This window comes from Silurus aristotelis (genome assembly GCF_946808225.1).
Source record: "Silurus aristotelis genome assembly, chromosome: 11".
Classification (NCBI taxonomy): Eukaryota; Metazoa; Chordata; class Actinopteri; order Siluriformes; family Siluridae; genus Silurus; species Silurus aristotelis.
The window spans coordinates 25,736,233-25,755,028 of record NC_139584.1 but is presented as its reverse complement, the minus strand read 5'-3'; the positions used below and the strand labels follow the sequence as shown (position 1 = coordinate 25,755,028).

General features: G+C 43.5%; 2 protein-coding genes and 1 long non-coding RNA gene across 9 annotated transcripts in view; all 3 read right to left on the bottom strand.

Moving 5' to 3' along the window:
- LOC310733124 overlaps nucleotides 1–6,689 on the bottom strand; it is a 90,856-nt gene extending 84,167 nt beyond the window's left edge. Inside the window, exon 1 of the long non-coding RNA XR_014535627.1 lies at nucleotides 6,346–6,689. This is a non-coding gene — a long non-coding RNA (uncharacterized lncRNA). The remainder of the gene's footprint in view (nucleotides 1–6,345) is intronic.
- Nucleotides 1–8,209, bottom strand: part of LOC310733108 (beta-1,3-galactosyl-O-glycosyl-glycoprotein beta-1,6-N-acetylglucosaminyltransferase-like) — a 10,423-nt gene extending 2,214 nt beyond the window's left edge. The window contains exons 1-2 of one of the 7 annotated variants that reach the window (XM_083554049.1): nucleotides 7,343–8,209; nucleotides 3,486–3,692 (exon numbers count right to left, since the gene is read on the bottom strand). The gene's annotated coding sequence lies outside the window, so the exon portion shown is untranslated. Of the gene's footprint in view, nucleotides 1–1,530; nucleotides 2,264–3,485; nucleotides 3,693–7,342 lie in introns of those variants that run through there. The other 6 variants (XM_083554053.1, XM_083554052.1, XM_083554050.1 and 3 more) reach the window with 6 other exon arrangements.
- A 3,094-nt stretch (nucleotides 8,210–11,303) lies between these two features.
- LOC310733744 (uncharacterized protein) lies at nucleotides 11,304–13,815 on the bottom strand (the record flags this gene model as incomplete). The annotated part of the gene is made up of 3 exons (XM_083555148.1): nucleotides 13,313–13,815; nucleotides 12,189–12,968; nucleotides 11,304–11,648 (listed from the first exon to the last, which is right to left on the bottom strand). Exons 1-3 carry the CDS (start codon nucleotides 13,607–13,609, stop codon nucleotides 11,304–11,306), a joined length of 1,422 nt encoding a protein of 473 aa, XP_083411274.1. The 5' UTR covers nucleotides 13,610–13,815.
- Between the last annotated feature and the right edge of the window lie 4,981 nt (nucleotides 13,816–18,796).

Genomic DNA, 18,796 nt, shown 5'->3' with positions numbered 1-18,796 from the left:
TTACCAGTGTTCACAATAGGCCTTTTACTGAATTTCTAGAACTTGCCTGATATAAACTTTCTTTCGGCTTCTCCCATTAGGGGTCGCCACAGCGGATCATCCGTATTCATGATCCACACGTTCGGTTTGGCACATGTTTTTACGCTGGATGCCCTTCCTAACGCAGCCCTCCCCATTTATCCGGGCTTGGGACCGGCACTAAAAATGGCTGGGGTTGGTTCCCTGAGAGCGCCACATTCTAACCATTAGACCACCAGGAAACTTAGAACTTGCCTGATATACTTGAAAAAATTTCTTTCTTGGCTATTAATGGCTTTTACAAGAGCTGTGATAAAATCCATAAAATGTCTTACAGTTTTTCTCAGTTGCTTTGAAGCATTTCTCAAATCATCCTTAATATTTGCAAATCAGTAAGTGCATTCTCAAAACGTGTACAAACAGCACAATACAATGGATTTCTTGCAAAAGCCTTTACTTTTCTCAAAATCCTTAGTTCATCTCTCAAAAGTAAGTATTTGTGTTAATGAACATGTCATTCCCATCAGAATGAAAAATCCCTTTGTCATTGTTCACAAACAATGACATCAAAATGTTTTGTCGTGTTGTCAGTATGATGGCGCACAGTTTCAGGATTTCTTGATATAAACTATGATTTGGGTTACAGTGATTACAGTGATACACAACATTTTAATTCTTTCTGTGTAGCATCTATGAATTTTAGCAGCAACAAATTAATTTATTTGATTGCATATTTGATTTATATTGATTGCAAGAGACCGGGCAGGATTCACACTTTTACTGTATTATACAACTGTTTGTTCATTTATTTGTTGTTCATCCATTTTCAGAAATTGTAATCTATGTTTTGTATACAATCTCCAATTAAAGGTTCATCCGATTCAACTTTGACCTGTTTTAGAAAACTAGTTGATTATTGGTTGTTCTGATGCCGTTAACTCGCCTTCATTATTGACATTCAGGATTCATCTGCACAATTCATCAGTTCAAGTCACATTTACCAAAAAAAGTTTAATAGAAATTTACGGTTGACAGATGATGATTCTTGTTTCAAGAAACTGTGCGATTGCAATTTCAGTGTTCAACCATGATTGGTGCGAATCTACTGTAACAGGATAAAGAACTTTCACGGTCTGTAGCACTATTTGATAAAACTTTATTTCGGCTTTATTTCGGCTTCTCCGCACGTTTGATTTGGCATATGTTTTACGCTGGATGCCCTTCCTAACGCAACCCTCCCCAATTTATCCGGGCTTGGGACCGGCACTGAGAGTGGCTGGGGATGGTTCCCTGACCGGGGATCGAACCCGGGTCGCAACAGTGAGAGCGCTGCATCTTAACCACTAGACCACCAGGGGACCCCTGTAGCACTATTTGATAACACCTTCTTTATTACCTCACATATAACTTAACCACTGATTTCACAGAATAACAGATTGCAGAAAGCTTGTCGGACTAGAGTCTAAATAATTGTATATAATTCTCTGAAAGATCTGCTGTTTAGCTCCTTACCTCAACCTTACCTCAACTTGGCCTCTACTTCTTACTGCAGACGCCTGGTTCCATATTGTACCTGGATATTAACCCTCACCATTGGATTATTAAGGGAAAATTTCCCTTCTCATGACACATTTTAATGAGTCATGAGAAGGGAAATTTTCCTTTCTTTTTTCATTATTCGGAAGAAAAAATAGGCAACTTCGATCACCATGGCCATCCTGTTGATATATGTTTATTAGTCCTTTTGTGTAAGCTGCTACAGGTCCAGCAAGACGATCTTACTATTCAGTTAGTTACAAGTACTCTGGTTGCTAAGAGCTTGGGACACTGCATTGTTATGGGGCATTGTGAAATAGTCTCCAGTTCATTACATTGTCTTCTGGCTTCACTTTCTCACAGAATGTTCTTGAAAACTGATTTTATAAGCTTATCTTTGGCTCTAAGAATTTGTTTTTCTGGATCTTCTCCAACAATGAAACATCTGTCATTGGCTTGTAGCATAATATGTTTAACTAAACAAAATACTTGACTCCAAAATCTTAAAAGGGTTAGGGTTAGGGTTAATCTCAAACTCTTCAAAATATGTTTGGTGTCAAGATTTATTTTTCTTCACATTAACATTTTTTAGATCCTGCAACATGTTTTGAAGGTGCATTGCCTAACACTGCCTTAGTCAAATAAGAGAAGAGAAATCTTTCCTGTTTGCCCACTTGGAGAAAGTGGAAATTTAGCAAGTGTTTGTCTAAAGTCAAGTCAAGTCAACAATCTTCTATTGTCATTTCAACTATATATATATATATATATATATATATATATAGCTGACACAGTACATAGCTAAATAAACCAGACTGTGCTACAGTTTCTTCCCTCAAGCCATCAGGCTTCTCAACACAGAACTGAACTAAAACTTACGCGCACACAAACTCAACTTGTGTGACTGAACCGTGTGACTGATCAGTACAACCCCCACTCAACACACAGTCATACTCACTTCACACATCCATCCACTTATCGTCACAGCACTACCCATATTATAACACTTCATTATTACAAACTGTTTTACATTCTGTTTACATGCTGTTTTTGCACATCATTTTGACTGCTGATGTTGCTTTTTAGCACAAACCCTTTTGTACTCAGTTCTCTCCTATACATGGCACTGTGTAATATATAGGTATCATATAGGTATTATAATTAGGTATTATATATAGGTAATATAGGTTTACTGGTGGTGCTATTTTGTGTTTTGTGTATTTGTCCAACACTGTCTTGTGTTTTCTTACACTGTCTTGAGTCGCACTTTATGATGCACTTTATGTGGTGAAGACAATTACTAGTCTTTAGCTTTGTGTTGTTTTATGTATCACCAGGGTTCTGGAGGAACGTTGTCTCATTTCACTGTGTACTGCATCAGTTATATATGGTTGAACTGACAATAAAAAGCTTCTTGACTTCACTTAAAAAGTCTTTATCTTTGTTATTTCTGCAGATATATACTTATAGACACACTCGTACTCCTTGCTTGGATAAGGCATCACAGTCAGTTAACAACAAAGGTTTTGATGAGTGTAAAGGAGGTAAAAATCCATTAGCATTATTCTATGATCTATTAACCCTTTCCTCCCCAGGGATACTTAGGAAGAAATGGAACAGCAGATTAAATCCTTAAAAAATAGATCAAAGTTGTTTAGAAGATATGAATAAACACTACTAATTCTCAACACTGCCTCATTCAGTTTAAAGTTATCCATGAACTACACTACTGGAAAAAGAAACTACATAGAATGTTTCTAAATATTTTACCACTAGGGATAAAAGAAAATCATTTGATGCTTATTTGTCTCATAGTTTCAGTTTTTTGTCTGAAGACGCTGAGCTTTTGAGGTGACAGGTTTGGTGTGTATTTAGAAGTACTAGAAGTGCAACTAACCAGTTTGCAAATGAAATATTTAATACAGTTTACTTACAGTTGCTACTGCTGTTCTGGGGAGAATTAAGAGGCTCCCACAGTTAAATTATGGCTTGGAGAGGTGACTTCTCCCTGGAACAAATGAGATATTGCCAGAAGAGCAAATCTGAAACTTTCAAAAAAATCAGACACCTGTTTTTCTGTTAAGTAAAAAAAATATGTTGTTAAGCCTGTGTATTATCATTGCTTTTCTTTTCTCCTTACCCTGATGGCCTGCACCCCAGCAGAGTTGGAGCAGCAGTGCTATCAGATAACATCTCTAGGATACTACACACCATCTGACTGGTAAGACATCAAGAAATCTTCAACTATAAGAACACGCATACTACAGACCAAATAGTTACAAGTTCACACACAGCCCAGTTTATAGAAACCGTATCTATTCCTCGTGTAGTAAAACCAAGATTTACATACACAAGATCCAGAAATAATCTTATTGCAGTTAAAACTGAAAAATGCCAGATAAACAAACACAACAAAGTTCTAAAGTTCGGTCTTTTAAACATTAGATCACTTGCACCCAAAGCACTGATTGTAAATGAGATGATCACAGATAATAATCTCGATGCACTCTGTCTCACTGAGACCTGGATTAAACCAGGTGATTATATGGGTCTAAACGAGTCGACACCATCAGGATATGTTTATAAGCATGAGCCCTGTCAGACTGGTCGTGGGGGGGGTGTAGGAACCATTTATAGTGCTTCTCTTAATGTTAGTCAGAGATTAGGATTCAGCTTTAAATCATTTGAAGTGCTCGTTCTTAAAATTGCACTTTCAGACATCCATAGAAAACTCGCTCTGGTCACCGTGTACAGACCCCCAGGGCCCTACGCTGATTTTCTTCATGAGTTTGCTTGTTTTCTCTCAGACCTCCTGATCAGCTTTGATAAAGTGCTGCTTGTAGGAGATTTTAATATTCATGTAGATGATGAAAACGATGCCCTAGGATTATCATTTGTCGATTTACTAAACTCTTTTGGAGTTAAACAAAACGTCACCAGACCAACCCACCGTTTTAACCACACACTAGACTTAATAATATCCCACGGAGCAGACGTCACTGATATAAATATTTTACCTCAGAATGATGACATCACAGACCATTATCTCCTACTGTACACACTACCGGTAGAGCAGATTAACCGTGTTTCACCACGGTATCGACTTGGTAGGACTATTATTCCAACCACTAAGGACAGATTCATAAATAACCTGCCTGATTTATCTCAGTTTCATATTAAACCCATAACTGCTGATCATCTTGATGAGATGGCAAACAACATAGACCTTATCCTTACTAGCACTTTAGACACTGTTGCCCCCATCCAGTTAAAAAAGGTTCGAGAACAAGCACCTGCACCTTGGTATAATAGTCATACGCATGCCCTAAAGAGAACAGCACGTAATCTGGAGAGAAAATGGAGGAAAACTAAATTGGAGGTATTTAGAATTGCGTATAAAGACAGTATGCTGAGCTACAGACAGGCGCTAAAAGCTGCTAGAGCTAAACACCTGAGCAAACTCATAGAAAATAACAAAAACAACCCCAGGTTCCTTTTCAGTACAGTCGCTAAATTAACAACAAATCAGGGATCTGAAAAATGTGTTCCATCACAGTTTAGTAGTGAAGACTTTATGAATTTCTTCACTGAAAAAATAGATAACATTAGAAAAACAATTGTGGCAGTTCAACCTCTGACAGCATCTCCCGACACAATCGTACTTACAACCCCACAACTACACTGTTTTACATGTATAGGACAGGAAGAGCTGTATGATGCTATTATGAAAGCTAAATCAACAACATGTCAGTTAGATCCAATTCCCACTAAACTACTGAAGGAAGTGTTATATACAGCTGGTGAGCCTCTTTTAAATATTATTAACTCCTCACTATTGTTAGGTCATGTCCCTAAATCCCTCAAGTTAGCAGTTATTAAGCCCCTCATTAAAAAACCTAATCTGGATCCAAACACGCTATCGAATTACAGACCAATTTCAAATCTCCCATTTATGTCTAAGATTTTAGAAAAGATTGTCGCTGCCCAGCTATGTAACCACTTGCAGGAGAACAATATCTTTGAAGAGTTTCAGTCAGGTTTTAGGCCCCATCATAGCACAGAAACTGCTCTAGTTAAAATCACTAACGACCTGTTTTTAGCTTCAGACCAAGGCTACATCTCCCTATTAGTTTTACTAGATCTTAGTGCTGCGTTCGACACTATAGATCATGATCTTCTCCTCGATCGCTTACAGAATTACATCGGTATTCAGGGACAGGCATTAAGCTGGTTTAAATCCTACCTGTCCAATCGTTACCATTTCGTAGATTTAAATGGAGAGCTATCCAGAATAATGCTAGTAAATTATGGCGTGCCACAAGGGTCAGTTCTGGGACCCCTGCTTTTTACAATATACATGCTTCCATTAGGAAATATTATTAGAAGGCATGGAATTAGCTTCCATTGTTATGCTGATGATACCCAGCTATATATTTCATCCAAACCAGGCGATACAGCTCAATTAGCTCGCATAACTGAGTGTGTTGAAGAAATAAGAGATTGGATGACCCATAACTTTCTGCTATTAAATTCTGATAAAACGGAGATTTTGCTCATCGGCCCAAAAAATAGTACACAGAAGCTCCAGCATCTCAGCCTGCATTTAGACGGTTGTTCTGTAACTACTAGTTCAACGGTAAAAGACCTGGGAGTTATTTTAGACAGCAACTTATCTTTTAAAAATCACATCAATCAAGTTACAAAAACAGCCTTCTTTCACCTTAGAAATATTTCTAAGCTAAGAAATATGTTATCTATATCTGATGCAGAGAAGCTCGTCCATGCGTTTATGACCTCTAGAATAGACTACTGTAATGCATTACTAGGTGGATGTCCTGCATCATTAATAAACAAGCTTCAGTTAGTTCAAAATGCAGCAGCAAGAGTTCTTACTAGGTCAAGAAAATACGATCATATAACCCCAATCTTATCGTCCCTACATTGGCTTCCTATTAAGTTTCGAATAGACTACAAACTACTGCTACTTACTTATAAAGCACTAAATGGTTTGGCTCCCATGTATCTATCCAGTCTCTTAACACGCTACAATTCGTCACGCTCCCTGAGATCTCAAAACTCTGGGCTTCTAGTAGTTCCTAGAATAGCAAAGTCCACTAAAGGCGGTAGAGCATTTTCACATTTAGCTCCTAAACTCTGGAATAGTCTTCCTGACAGTGTTCGGGGGTTCAGATACACTCTCCCAGTTTAAGTGCAGATTAAAAACATATCTTTTTAGCAAAGCCTACACATAACACACATCACATCACAACCTTGTGCTCCAGAACATCTGATCACATGCACATTATCAACTTGTGCTGTTAATATCATGAACAGCAGCTACGCTAATTCCTCTCCACTGCTTCTCTTTCTCTCCCCATCCCGAGGCATCCTGAGGTTTGGCCAGCTCCAGTCACGTCCCACCTCGTGAAGATTATGGACCTATGGATGATCATGGAGAAGTAGATGCCGAGTGTTTAAAGGCCCTGGCATGGAGAAGCTGATGCTGGATCTATGATGATCACAAATTGTTCTGTATTGTTGAAAGATTTATGACCAAACTTTTGATGTCACCCATATGAGGATGGGTTCCCCTTTGAGTCTGGTTCCTCTCAAGGTTTCTTCCTCATATCATCTAAGGGAGTTTTTCCTTGCCACTGTCGCCACAGCTGCTCATCAGGGACAAACGCACACCATTCACCTTCACTGTTGTTTTCTGTAAAGCTGCTTTGAGACTATGTCTGTTGTGAAAAGCGCTATACAAATAAACTTGACTTGACTTGACTTGACTTACCTGTTTATTTTGAATGTTAAACAGGTTGGGTAAGGTTAGGGCTATAATGTGAACTATTATGGCTCCTTTTTTGCTTTATTCGTTTATTTATTTTATGTATTTGTGCTTGTCTTCATTTCATTTTGAACTTATTCACAAAAGAAATAGAATCTGTAAAACTGGCCACTGTACTTTAAAATAGATTTATTTTTTCTTGAACTTTGTTTTCCACTTAAAGGTTTTTGACAAAAAAAAGTTATTAAAAATAATAATTGATTAATCATAATGATACTACTAATAATAATAGTACTATTATTAATAGTTATTGGTAATACTAATTATTATTAATTGTAATGGTAATGCAATCATTTTTGATTTTTGGCATTTTAAATGAAACGCATGAGAAATAAATGTAAAAAAAATAATAAAAAAAGAAATTATACTTTTAAAAAGTAGAATGGTTGTCAACCATGTCAAATCTTACCAGAGTTTGCAGTTTGATCGTTCTTTGATTGTAAAAGGAAATCCCCTGACAGCGAACAACAATTATGTTTGTATTCCGCTTCTAATAGTTTTAAATCAATGCAAAAATAATGAAATTAAATGCAAAAAAATAAGAACAAGCTGTGACTAAAGAAAATTGGCAAAATTTTAACTGTCTTACAATTTTGTCTCTCTCTCCCTTGCCCTTTCTTGTTCATTCTGTTTATGTATTTGTGTCACTCTTTAATATTTCCTCACCCCACCCTTTGATGAACATGCAAATTTGTTTATAAGGGCGGAAAGAAACCTGAAACCCTGCAATGGTATGGGTAAAGATTAAAGATTAAAGATTGAATAAAAAACACTTGTTCACTCTGATTTTATGAGGTAGGGATGCAATAAAATACTAGAACAATTACTAGTCGTCAGCTTTGTGTTTTCTGTTATATAGCTTTATGTTGTTTTATGTAGCACCAGGGTTCCCCTTCAGGAACTCGAGCTGCGTCTAAACGCTATAGGAACGCTATGCTCTGAACCACGTGTGAAATCTAGCCAATAGGCAAGCCGTGACGTCATAGACAGGCGACGTCGCGTAAACCAGGAAGCTACAAGATGGCTGTGCGGTGGTAGCGACATTAGCTTCTGCTCGTTCAGGTAAGCGCTTTGAGTGTGTTATCTGTGCAGTCATGAGCTTATATGCAGGCAGAATTCCGTCTGCGTGTTTCCTGCTTGCAGCCGATGTGTTGTTTGCTTAGCTTAGGAACGTGCTTAGTTGGCTCTCGAGGGTATCGGTTGTTAGCATTTTAGCCGTGCGGCTATGCGCTCCCGGCTGCTAGCCGAGCTCCCGTTCCCCGGGGAGAGCGCTCGTTTGGAATCGGTTCTTTTCACGGTGTGTGTGAGACGCGGTGCTCCGTATTTCTTCCTCCGAGGTGGATGAAATTTCTGGAAATTAGGAGAAGCATGCCTGGCGGCTGCTTCTTCTCCCGGTGCGGGTGGCGCAGCATTGCATGTCTCTCTCTCCAAGGAGGTTGAGATGATGGATGCTAGCGAGCCTGCGGACTCCTCACAGCCTGTGCTGTATGTGGAGCTCCTTGAGGTCGTGGCGCGGGCTGGATTTAGCTTGGATTTAGCTTGGCCGGTCGTGTGGCAGATGCAGCGCGCACCCAGTGTGCTGGTTGTGCGGTTCCTGCACCCTGTGTCACAGCCTCAGTGCCTTCCCTGATCTGCGCACCGAGGTGTCTGGGTCCTGGGAGGCCCATGTGCGCGCGTGCTTTTCCGATGTTCTTTCGCTGTGCGCGAATGTTGTTGAAGCTAAGTGGCGTGGCTACGGGACGATGCCGCTTGTGGTAGAGACGCTAGCTAGCTATCTCTTCCCGAGTGTTGCGTCTGTGACGGCTATCGGTTGCCTACGTTGAGCCGCTTGGCTCTGGTGGGTAGGGCTACGCAGCAGGTCAGGCTACAGGTTGCTTCCACACATTGAGTGTGTTGCAGGCATACCGGGCTGGCCTGCTATGGGGGATGATGCGAGCTTCCTTCTGAGCCCCATGGTGTCCCCTCCTGGCCTGACCTGGTAACGCTGTAGGTAAGGGCGATTGCTGGCGGGTTCAGGAGACCGTGTTGGCGTTTCAGTGGTAGTTCCTCGCTGCTCCAATGGGGCTGCTCGGCAGCCTCGCCCTGGTAGGTCCGGGCACAGCGAAATAGCCCGGTGAGAGTGTTGCCACCCGATTCCCGCGGGGCGGTCCCAGGGGCCCCTGGCGACACTCTAAGCCCGAGGAGGGGCTGGACGGCCTGAGGGTCGTCCATGCCCCTAGTGAACGGGCTGTGGTGCGTAGGCCTGATGGCTTGCATCTTGGAGGGCGGTGCGCACATTTTATGCTACGGTGCTCGTCCTCATGCACCGGGAGGCCGGTCTGTTGGCCCTGCCACAGGGTGTTCAGGACGCTGCCTCCCTTTGGCGGTTAACTCCCTTATTTCCACCCGAGGGTTCATTGCGGATCATCCGCTGCCTCTCAGGGGGCTTCAACGGCCGCATTGCGCTGCTCCTGCCGTTCGGGTTCAGGAGGACGGTCTGCTAGCCCTGCCATGGGTCGTGTTTAGGGCGCAGCTTTCTCCAGCGGTTTGCTTCCCGTATTCCACCCGTATGGTCGCTGCGGATGGGGGGGATCCGCCGCCTCTCAGGAGGTGTAGTCGGCTGCAGAGCACCGCTCCAGCCGCTCTGAGTGGGTCAGTGGCCAGCCCCGAGGGGTTGGTTCTCCCTGTGGAGACTTTCTGTCAGTCTGGAGGGCTGCCAGGGGTCTCTCGGGGGTCCTGCGTACTGTGGAGAAGGGCTGCGCGATTCGGTTCGCGTCTTCTCCTCCCCGGTTCAACGGGGTGTGTCCCACCCTGGTGGAACCCGTGCAGGCTCTGGTCCTGGGACAGGTGGTGAGGAAGCGGGCCATCGAGGTGGCTCCCTCCTCCTTGTTCAGGCAGTCAGGCTGCTACAGCCCGTGCTTCGTTGTTCCGAAGAAGGACGGTGGGTTGCATCCCATTCTGGATCTCCACTTCTTGAACCACTCACTTTTGAGGCTCGGGTTCAGGTTTCTCATTTAGAGAGGTCGTGTCCCAGGTCAAGTCCGAGGACTGATTTGTCATACGTTAGATCTGGAGGTTGCATGCTCCCATGCAGCCGTCCTTCACCGCACACGGGAGGTTCCTGAGGTTGCTTTCGGGGCGAAGCTTACCAATATCGGTCCTTCCGTTCGGCCTAGCGCTCTTACCCCGTGCCTTCACAGAGTGCGTGAACGCGGCACTGACCCCGCTGCGGCTTCAGGGCATCCGCATTTTGTATTATATCGACGATTGGTTGATGTTGGCTTGTTAGAGCGCCAGGCGGTTCGGCATTGAGATGCTGTTTTCGCCTGCATGAAGGTACTGGGGTTCAGACTGAAACGCCGGGTAAAGTGTACTTTTCCCCAGCGCGGAGAACCGCTTTCTCGGCGTGGTGTGGGACTCGGCCGGGTTACTGGCACGGTTGTCTCCCGCCCGGTTTGTAGTCATCCTCACTGCAGTCAGGGGGGGAGGGGCAGGCCAGCCAGTCACTGTGAGGCAGTTCCAGAGGCTGCTGGGCCTCATGTCGGCAGCGTCCAGTGTTTATCCACTCGGCCTTCACCGCATGTGGCCCCTCCAGTGGTGGCTCCGGGGCCAGACTCCTGAGGGAATCTGTATCGCGGTGTGCCCTTTGAGCCTTGGTTGCTTGGTAGGACCCTACGTTCTGTCCCGAGGCCCCATTTTAGGGACTCCTTGTCGTCGCGTAACGCTAACGACGGACGCTTCCCTCACGGGGTGGGGGGGCGGTCCCGGGACGGTTGGATGTCTGAGCAGATGCCCTGTCGAGACAGTGGCTGCCATGGGACGGTCTTGGCCCGAGGCTACACCTGTACGCCTTTCCCCCGGTCGCGCTGCTCTCGGGAGTTCTGGAATGAGTTCGCCAGGAGGGAGTCTGTCTCCTACTGGTAGCACCTCAATGGAACCCTGATTCACCCCCGCCCGGGGTTGTGGAGGCTGTGGCCCCTAAGGGGACACAGTTCATAGCGGCTGTTCTCTCTGCCGAGGTAGTAGAGGCCCTTCTCCACTCCAGAGCTCCCTCCACGAGGAGGTCGTACGCCGCACGACGGCGGCTGTTCGCATCATGGTGTGAGCACCATGACTTGGACCCAGTTAACTGCCCGGTCAGTTCGGTACTGCCGCGGGGGTTAACCCCTTCGACCCTGAGGGTTTCCGTGTTCGCTGGGTAGGTCCCATTGGTGACACGTTTCCTCCGCGGCGCCCGGAGGCTGTGGCCCGGGACACGACTCAGAGTGCCTGTCTGGGTCTTGGAGTGTCACTCCGGGACATTTGTGACGCTGCGGGTTGGTCCACCCCGCTGACCTTTGTCAGGTTTTATGTTCTTGACCTCAGAGCCACCCCGGCTCCTCTGTTCTGTGTGCTGGTGCCGAGGCCCTCACTCTTTCGGCAGGGTCTGGTCAGTGTGGCGTGATTGGACACTCGTTCCCATAGCGTTTCGACGCAGCTCAAGTTCCTGAAGGGGAACGTCTCTATGTTACAAACGTAACCCTAGTTCCCCGAAGGAACGAGACGCTGCGTCTCTGTGCCACACTCCCTGCATCCCTGCGGCGTTTACCTTCTCTCTTTGCAGAAGCTAATGTCGCTACCACCGCACAGCCATCTTGTAGCTTCCTGGTTTATGCGACGTCGCCTGTCTATGACGTCACAGCTTGCCTATTGGCTAGATTTCACACGTGGTTCAGAGCGTAGTCACGCAGGGGCGTTCCCATAGCATTCTTTTATATATATATATATATATATATATATTTGGGATATGGCCTTGGTGATACACTTGGTATACATTATATTTCATCATTATATATATATATATATATATATATATATATATATAATTTTCAGCTTCAACAAACTCAACACCCTCATTGTTTTCCTCCTCTTCATAGTCATCATCATCATCACCAATCTCTCTTTTTCCCACTTGACTTTGCCTGGCCCCTTCCACAGTTTCTGGATTATTGTTTTCTTCAAGCTCACCATAGATTCTAAATGCTTTTAGAAAATTAGAGCCGTTGTCGGTTGTTGTGCGAACAATCTTGTCACAGATGTTAAACTCGGTGTGAATTTCATACATGGCACCTGCAAGTGCAGAAAAAGAATGTGTGCCTTTTAGTTGTTTACATGCCAGGGCAGCATAACATCTCTGTAGAGTTTCTGGATCTATCCAGTGTGCTGTGACACCTATGAAGCTCTGTCGGTGTGCTGTCCAGCAGTCAGTGGTGGTTGCAATGAACTCAATTTCACTCATGGCTGCTTTCAGGTTGTTCTTCATTTCATGTGTTGCCTTTTGAACTTTGTTTTTTACAGTACCTCGAGACATTACTGCAACACTTGGTTGTAAGAGATGCACACGGGATTTAAAACCCTCCTGTTCAACAACACTTAGTGGATGTAGACCCTGAATGACAAAGTTTACAATAGCTTCATCTACGCTGTGCTGTGAGACCCTCTTGGGTTTCCACAACTTTATTTGCTTTGATGAGGGGCCTTCATCTGAAGCTCTTCTTTTTAGAGCAGTTGAAGTGAGCTGGGTATATCTCTCCAAGTGATTGGTGTGCTTTCTCTAGAAGTGACAAGTAGATTTAGGAAACAGACAGACACATAGGACATAGAAAATGTATTCAACCAACAGAATTACAGTTCCTTAAAAGTAAACATTATGCACCCGGGGGTGATATAATGATGGTGAATTAGATTAATTAATATTCCAATACAAATAACAGCTAGCTAACATTACAAATTTATAGTTAGCAAAGTTAACTAACATTTGGTAATCAAGCAAACACATGTCCAAAATGTGCACTTATATAAATTTATGCTAACATTACAGACATAGCAAACACTATTATTACTGAAAACATTAAAATGGCTCATGACAGGAAAGATAACAATAAAACGTTAGATTACCTGTATGTGCTTTCTTAAATTTGATGGCGAATTCTTGAAAGCCAGCACTTCGTGTTTTTTGGGTTGACACAATTCGCAACGCATTCGCCAGGAATCCTTTTTGACGCCGATTATTTCAAACATTTCCCTCATATATGGCAATGGGTGTTCAGGAATGTCCTCGTTGTTAGTTATTTTAACATCGGTGACTCCCTCTGAATTAACATTAACCATTCCTTTTTTAGACGTGCTGCTCATTGTTAGCTCGGCTATCCTTCGTCTATGTCTGATAGCCAGTAAATAATACACCAGTGGCATGGTAAAAAAGGCGCACAATGATAGGATGATAGGCTGGAAACGGCGCTCAATGAGAAGAAATAATACTAAAAGTAACGAGCCGGTTTTGAAAATGTAAGAAGTAAAAAGTACAGATATTTGTGTAAAAATGTAATGAGTAAAAGTAAAAAGTTGTCTGAAAAATAAATAGTGGAGTGAAGTACTGATACCAGAAAAAATCTACTTAAGTACAGTAACAAAGTATTTGGACTCCGTTACTTCCCACCTCTGCTTATCACCACACCATACATAAGCCCCTCACTTCCACACTCACACCGTCCGTTATTATCAATGGTATGTACTGATCGTGCCACGTACTTCCCGAGTGCCGTTCAGTGCCGCGCGTCTCTCAAACGCACCGTGGATATTACACAGACTACATTACGTTTCGGTTCCGATCTCCGTGGACCGCGCTCCCGCTGCGCACCACCGGATTATTCCACCGTGAAGGCGAGTGTTTTCCGTTGGCTATACCTTGTAAAGCAAATAAACTCTGTTTGCTTTTACTTCGGCTTTCGCCTCTGGTTTCTCGCATAACACAGATACAGTTTTCCCCAAAATTTTGCTTTAAATTTGGCTTGGAAAATTGCACGGGCTAAAAAGCCATTACAAGGAAGGGGAGTTTGTTAAAAAATGCCTCAGTGAAGTTGTTAAAATCTTGTCTTCTGTAAACGACAAACTAAAACGCATTGTATCAGACGTCCAACTGTCCTGCCACACTGTTAAACACAGAATATTGAATCACAGTTGCACTTTGACCTGGAATGCCATAAATCCCACTAAGCAACATGCATAATAAAAGAAAAACTTGGTTGAACTGCGAGTTTGTGTTTGTGAGACAGTGTGTGTGTGTGTGTCAGGGATTCACCCTGCCACACCCCCGTCTGTAGCTGTCAGAGATTCACACTGCCACGCCCCCCTCGATAGCAGTCACGCTGCTTCCCAAGATTACCGACAGCTGTGGCTCATGAAAGATCAGACTACATAAACTCACGTTCTTGAGTCACAGGCTGTCGGTCGTTATATTGTCAAGCTGGACAATCGCGTGGCTGCTCGACCGCCGGCTGTATATCCGAATTCCACTTCCGACTTGGGTTACTCATTGCCGAAGGCTTTATGGATTATGCTTGGGACATTCGAACTCATAGCGGACAACGCGTATCGAGCGGATGTCTTTGTTTGTTGTTTTCAACGGCTTATGAGTGTTTTTGTGTTGTACGGTTTTTTTAAATAAAAGGACAATGATCGGATTATATCAGCTTCCGCGTCTGCAGCCTGACAGAACGACCGACCTAAACCGAACGCGGATTCGACACACCGCGTTTCCGACCGCGACGGATCGGCAGCTGAACCCGGCTTCGGATTTCCTCCGGAAGCTCAGTGCCGCTCCTCGCGGATCAGATCCACAGAAGCCGGATCATGAGAGCGCGGCTGCGCCACGCCCCTCAGAGTGCGCGAGGGGATTACCGGCTCGTTACTCGGGGAAAAAAGACGAATTGGGCGGATTTCTGCAAGGCATCGGCGAGTATGTGGCTGTTAACATTTCCCGGTTTCCTTCCGAACGAGCCAAGATTGCCCTCTGTATTTCCCTCCTGTCTGGTGAAGTTCTTGCCAAAGCCAGCTCACTATGGACCGCCAAAGGGGGCAAATTCGGCTCACTCGCCGAATTCAGCGGGCTGCTTCTGGGGAAGTTGGGGATAGAGGTGGTGGATCTCCACTACAGTCCCCTTGAGGAGGAAGGTGCTCCATTCCAAGGTTCTCAAGAGCACGCGGCTCCGTGCCGGATCTCCCATGAGCCTGCAGCTCAGCCCCAATGTTTTAATGAAAGGGCTGCTTCATCTCAGGGTCTCTACCAGCGTGCTGCTGTGTTCCGGGGTTCTCGTGGACGCACCACACCATCTCCGAGCGTCGGCGAGCACACCATGCCGTCACAGAGCTTCTACAGGCGTGCCGCTCTGTTCCGAGGTTCCCGTGGGCGTGCCACGCCGCCACGGACTCTCCACGAGAGCGCCGCGCCGCCACGGACTCTCCACGAGAGCGCCGCGCCGCCACGGACTCTCCACGAGAGCGCCGCGCCCCCACGGACTCTCCACGAGAGCGCCGCGCCCCCACGGACTCGCCACGAGAGCGCCGCGCCCCCACGGACTCGCCACGAGAGCGCCGCGCCGCCACGGACTCGCCACGAGAGCGCCGCGCCGCCACGGACTCGCCACGAGAGCGCCGCGCCGCCACCTCCGGTCACAGAAGGCGAAGTGACTCCTCCGAGTCCCTCTCCAGACGACTCCGCGTCTCCTGTGTGTGTGTGTGTGTGTGTGTGTGTGTGTGTGTGTGTGTGTGTGTGTGAGAGAGGAAGGGATGGGTGATGTTCATGTGTGCCCATTGGTATGATGTGGCTCTTTGTGGTAACACAGTAAAAAAATGTGGCTCTTGGTCTCTGACTGGTTGGCCACCCCTGATCTAGAGACATACCAGCGCCAACTGGATCCCACTTCATGTGGAGTTTGGACACTGGACCTCCTTGAGTGTTTAAAGGCTCTGGCATGGAGAATCTGGTGTTGGATCTGTGATGATCGCAAGTGTTGAGTTATTTTATGAGTTGCTCAGTAGCAACTGGTTACATAACCACAAATGACTGTAAAAGACTGTAGAAAGGACATTAATCATAATCTTCTATTTTAGTTCTCACTCTTCAGTGTTCTGTATTGTTTAAAGACTATAATCACACACTTGATGCCACCCAAATGTTCTCTTTTTGAGTCGGGTGACTGTGGCAAGGAACAAACTCCCTTAGATAACATGAAGAAACCTTGAGAGGAACCCGATTTAAAAAGAGAACATTTGGGTGGCATCAAGTGTGTGATTATAGTCTTTAAACAATACAGAACACTGAAGAGTGAGAACCATGCACACCATTCACCTTAAAATTCTGTAAAGCTGCTTTAAAACAATGCCTGTTGTGAAAAGCGCTATAGAAATAAACTTGACTTGACTTGACCAGCAGTCTTGTTTAATTGTGGTCCTGTCAAATAGAGGGGATGTGCTCTACTGATTAAGTCATCTGACCCTATGGGAAGCTGCCTGTGCACCTTTCTTCATTGTTCCACAGGCTCAATTGACAAGTTTATGTTGACTGATTCATCTCCTTCCATATTATTGTTACACACATCTTGTTACCTTGTTTAACACATCTTTGATAAAATAAAAAAAAAGTAAGTGAAAAAAGTGGAACAGGAAACATGCTTTGGTAGGTTTTCTTTTAGGTACAGTTACAGTTAAACAGGTAAATACAAAATAAAGCATGTTGCACTTTTGTTCCTGAGTTTAAATTTCCACTATGCTTCATATGAGAGGATCCTGTGATGTAGCTTAAAGAAACTCAACAGAGTAGAGTTTTGGAGGCCAGAAAATTGAGGACTGCCGCAGAGGTGAAAAAGATACACACATCCTTCTCCCTACTGACTACAAGTTAAAGTAAATAAGTTTGGGCTCTGACTTGTACTTAAGCAAAAAGTAGCCATTACTTCTACCTGTTTTAGTATCTCGCTAGTAACTGGACCTCACATCTTATTAATATAATAATACAAAACTAATTTCAAATGTTATCTAATAAATGCATCCAGGCTGAACAACCACCATATAGAACACAATTGAAAAAGATTAAAAAAGCTGTGCAAAGAAAGGAATAGGTTGATGGGCTAAAAAAGGTTGCACAATGAGAAGAAAAATATTGACATTTTACCAAATAGAATAAAACTAAAGTTAGCCTGTTTCGAAAATGTAAGAAGTAGAAAATACAGATATTTGTGTTAAAAAAAAAAAATATTATGAGGGAAGTAAAAAGTTGTCTGAAAAATAAATAGTGAAGTAAAATACTAATACAAAAAAATCTACTTAAGTACAGTAACAAACTATTTGTACTACATTAAATCTATGTATCTTAAAGATTGTGCTTTAACCCAGGGGTGTCCAATCTGTGGATGCAGGTTTTCATTCCAACCCAGCAAGTCTACACCAAATTCTACCTGTTTACCTCTAATGATTTTCATTTTTAGAGACTATCAGATGTTGCTTTTGAATTTTTGCAGTGAAAACCGCACCCACACCGACCCCCTTTAACCAAAGGCCCCCTGGAAGGCGTCTAAACACGTGTGTATTTTCACATAATTTTATAGGATTGTCAGAGCCGGTGCTGGTCAGCACTCAAACCACATATGCTGCAAAATGCACACGTCAAATTGTATTCATGTAAATTAATAGCTGTTTTTTCGCTCCACAAAAGTAGGGTTTTAAAATTATAAAGAAAAATGAGTGGAGGATTTGATTGACAGAAGTGGTCCTTGAGGCAAAGTTGCTCAAAATAAGGAGATCTATCAAACCATATAAAAACTTTTGTGTATGTTCGACATAATTTTGCAAAATACAACCATTTATAGACTTAAAAAACACGATATCTCTCAAAATTCTTATAGACTTTTAGGGCCATGGGTTAAACATGGCCACTGCTTTATGTTTTGATCGGCCTCTGTTAACCTTGTGGATCAAATGAGTTTCCTGTGATGTATATAGAATATCAGTAATGTACCTAATAATCCATCTTCTCTCACTGCTTATATATATAAATATATATATAAATTATTTATATATATATATATATATATATATATATATATATAAATGTCATTGGCAGATGGCGACCATGTTTTTTGAGTTATCCAAATGTCCTCGTAAACACTTCTGTTACATTGGACACAGACACAACATGGCAATTTTCATGGCAATTGGACGAACGATTGCGTAGTTACAGTAATTTGTTTCCTTGTTTAGCGACACCAAGTGGCAAAGCTATGCAATTTTTTTTAGCAAAGATTGAGCAAATAGACACATATACCAAATTTCATTAGGATATCTCATTCATTTCATGATTTATAGCCATTTTCGTAAAAGTGGCCCCGCCTACTTGGAAAATGTTGGTGAGCCTTTGCGATGGTGAGTTGAAAGTTCAACATTTTTTATGATAATTATTAACAATCCCTGTCTACTAAACATTAAGACACTGGTTGCGTTCTGATGGCACAAAAAACCTAGTACTAGTTTGCAAAAGTATGTTTTTAACATAACTGAATTATTTAGAAAAAGCGAACTTCGTAGAGCAAATACGCCAATTGCCAT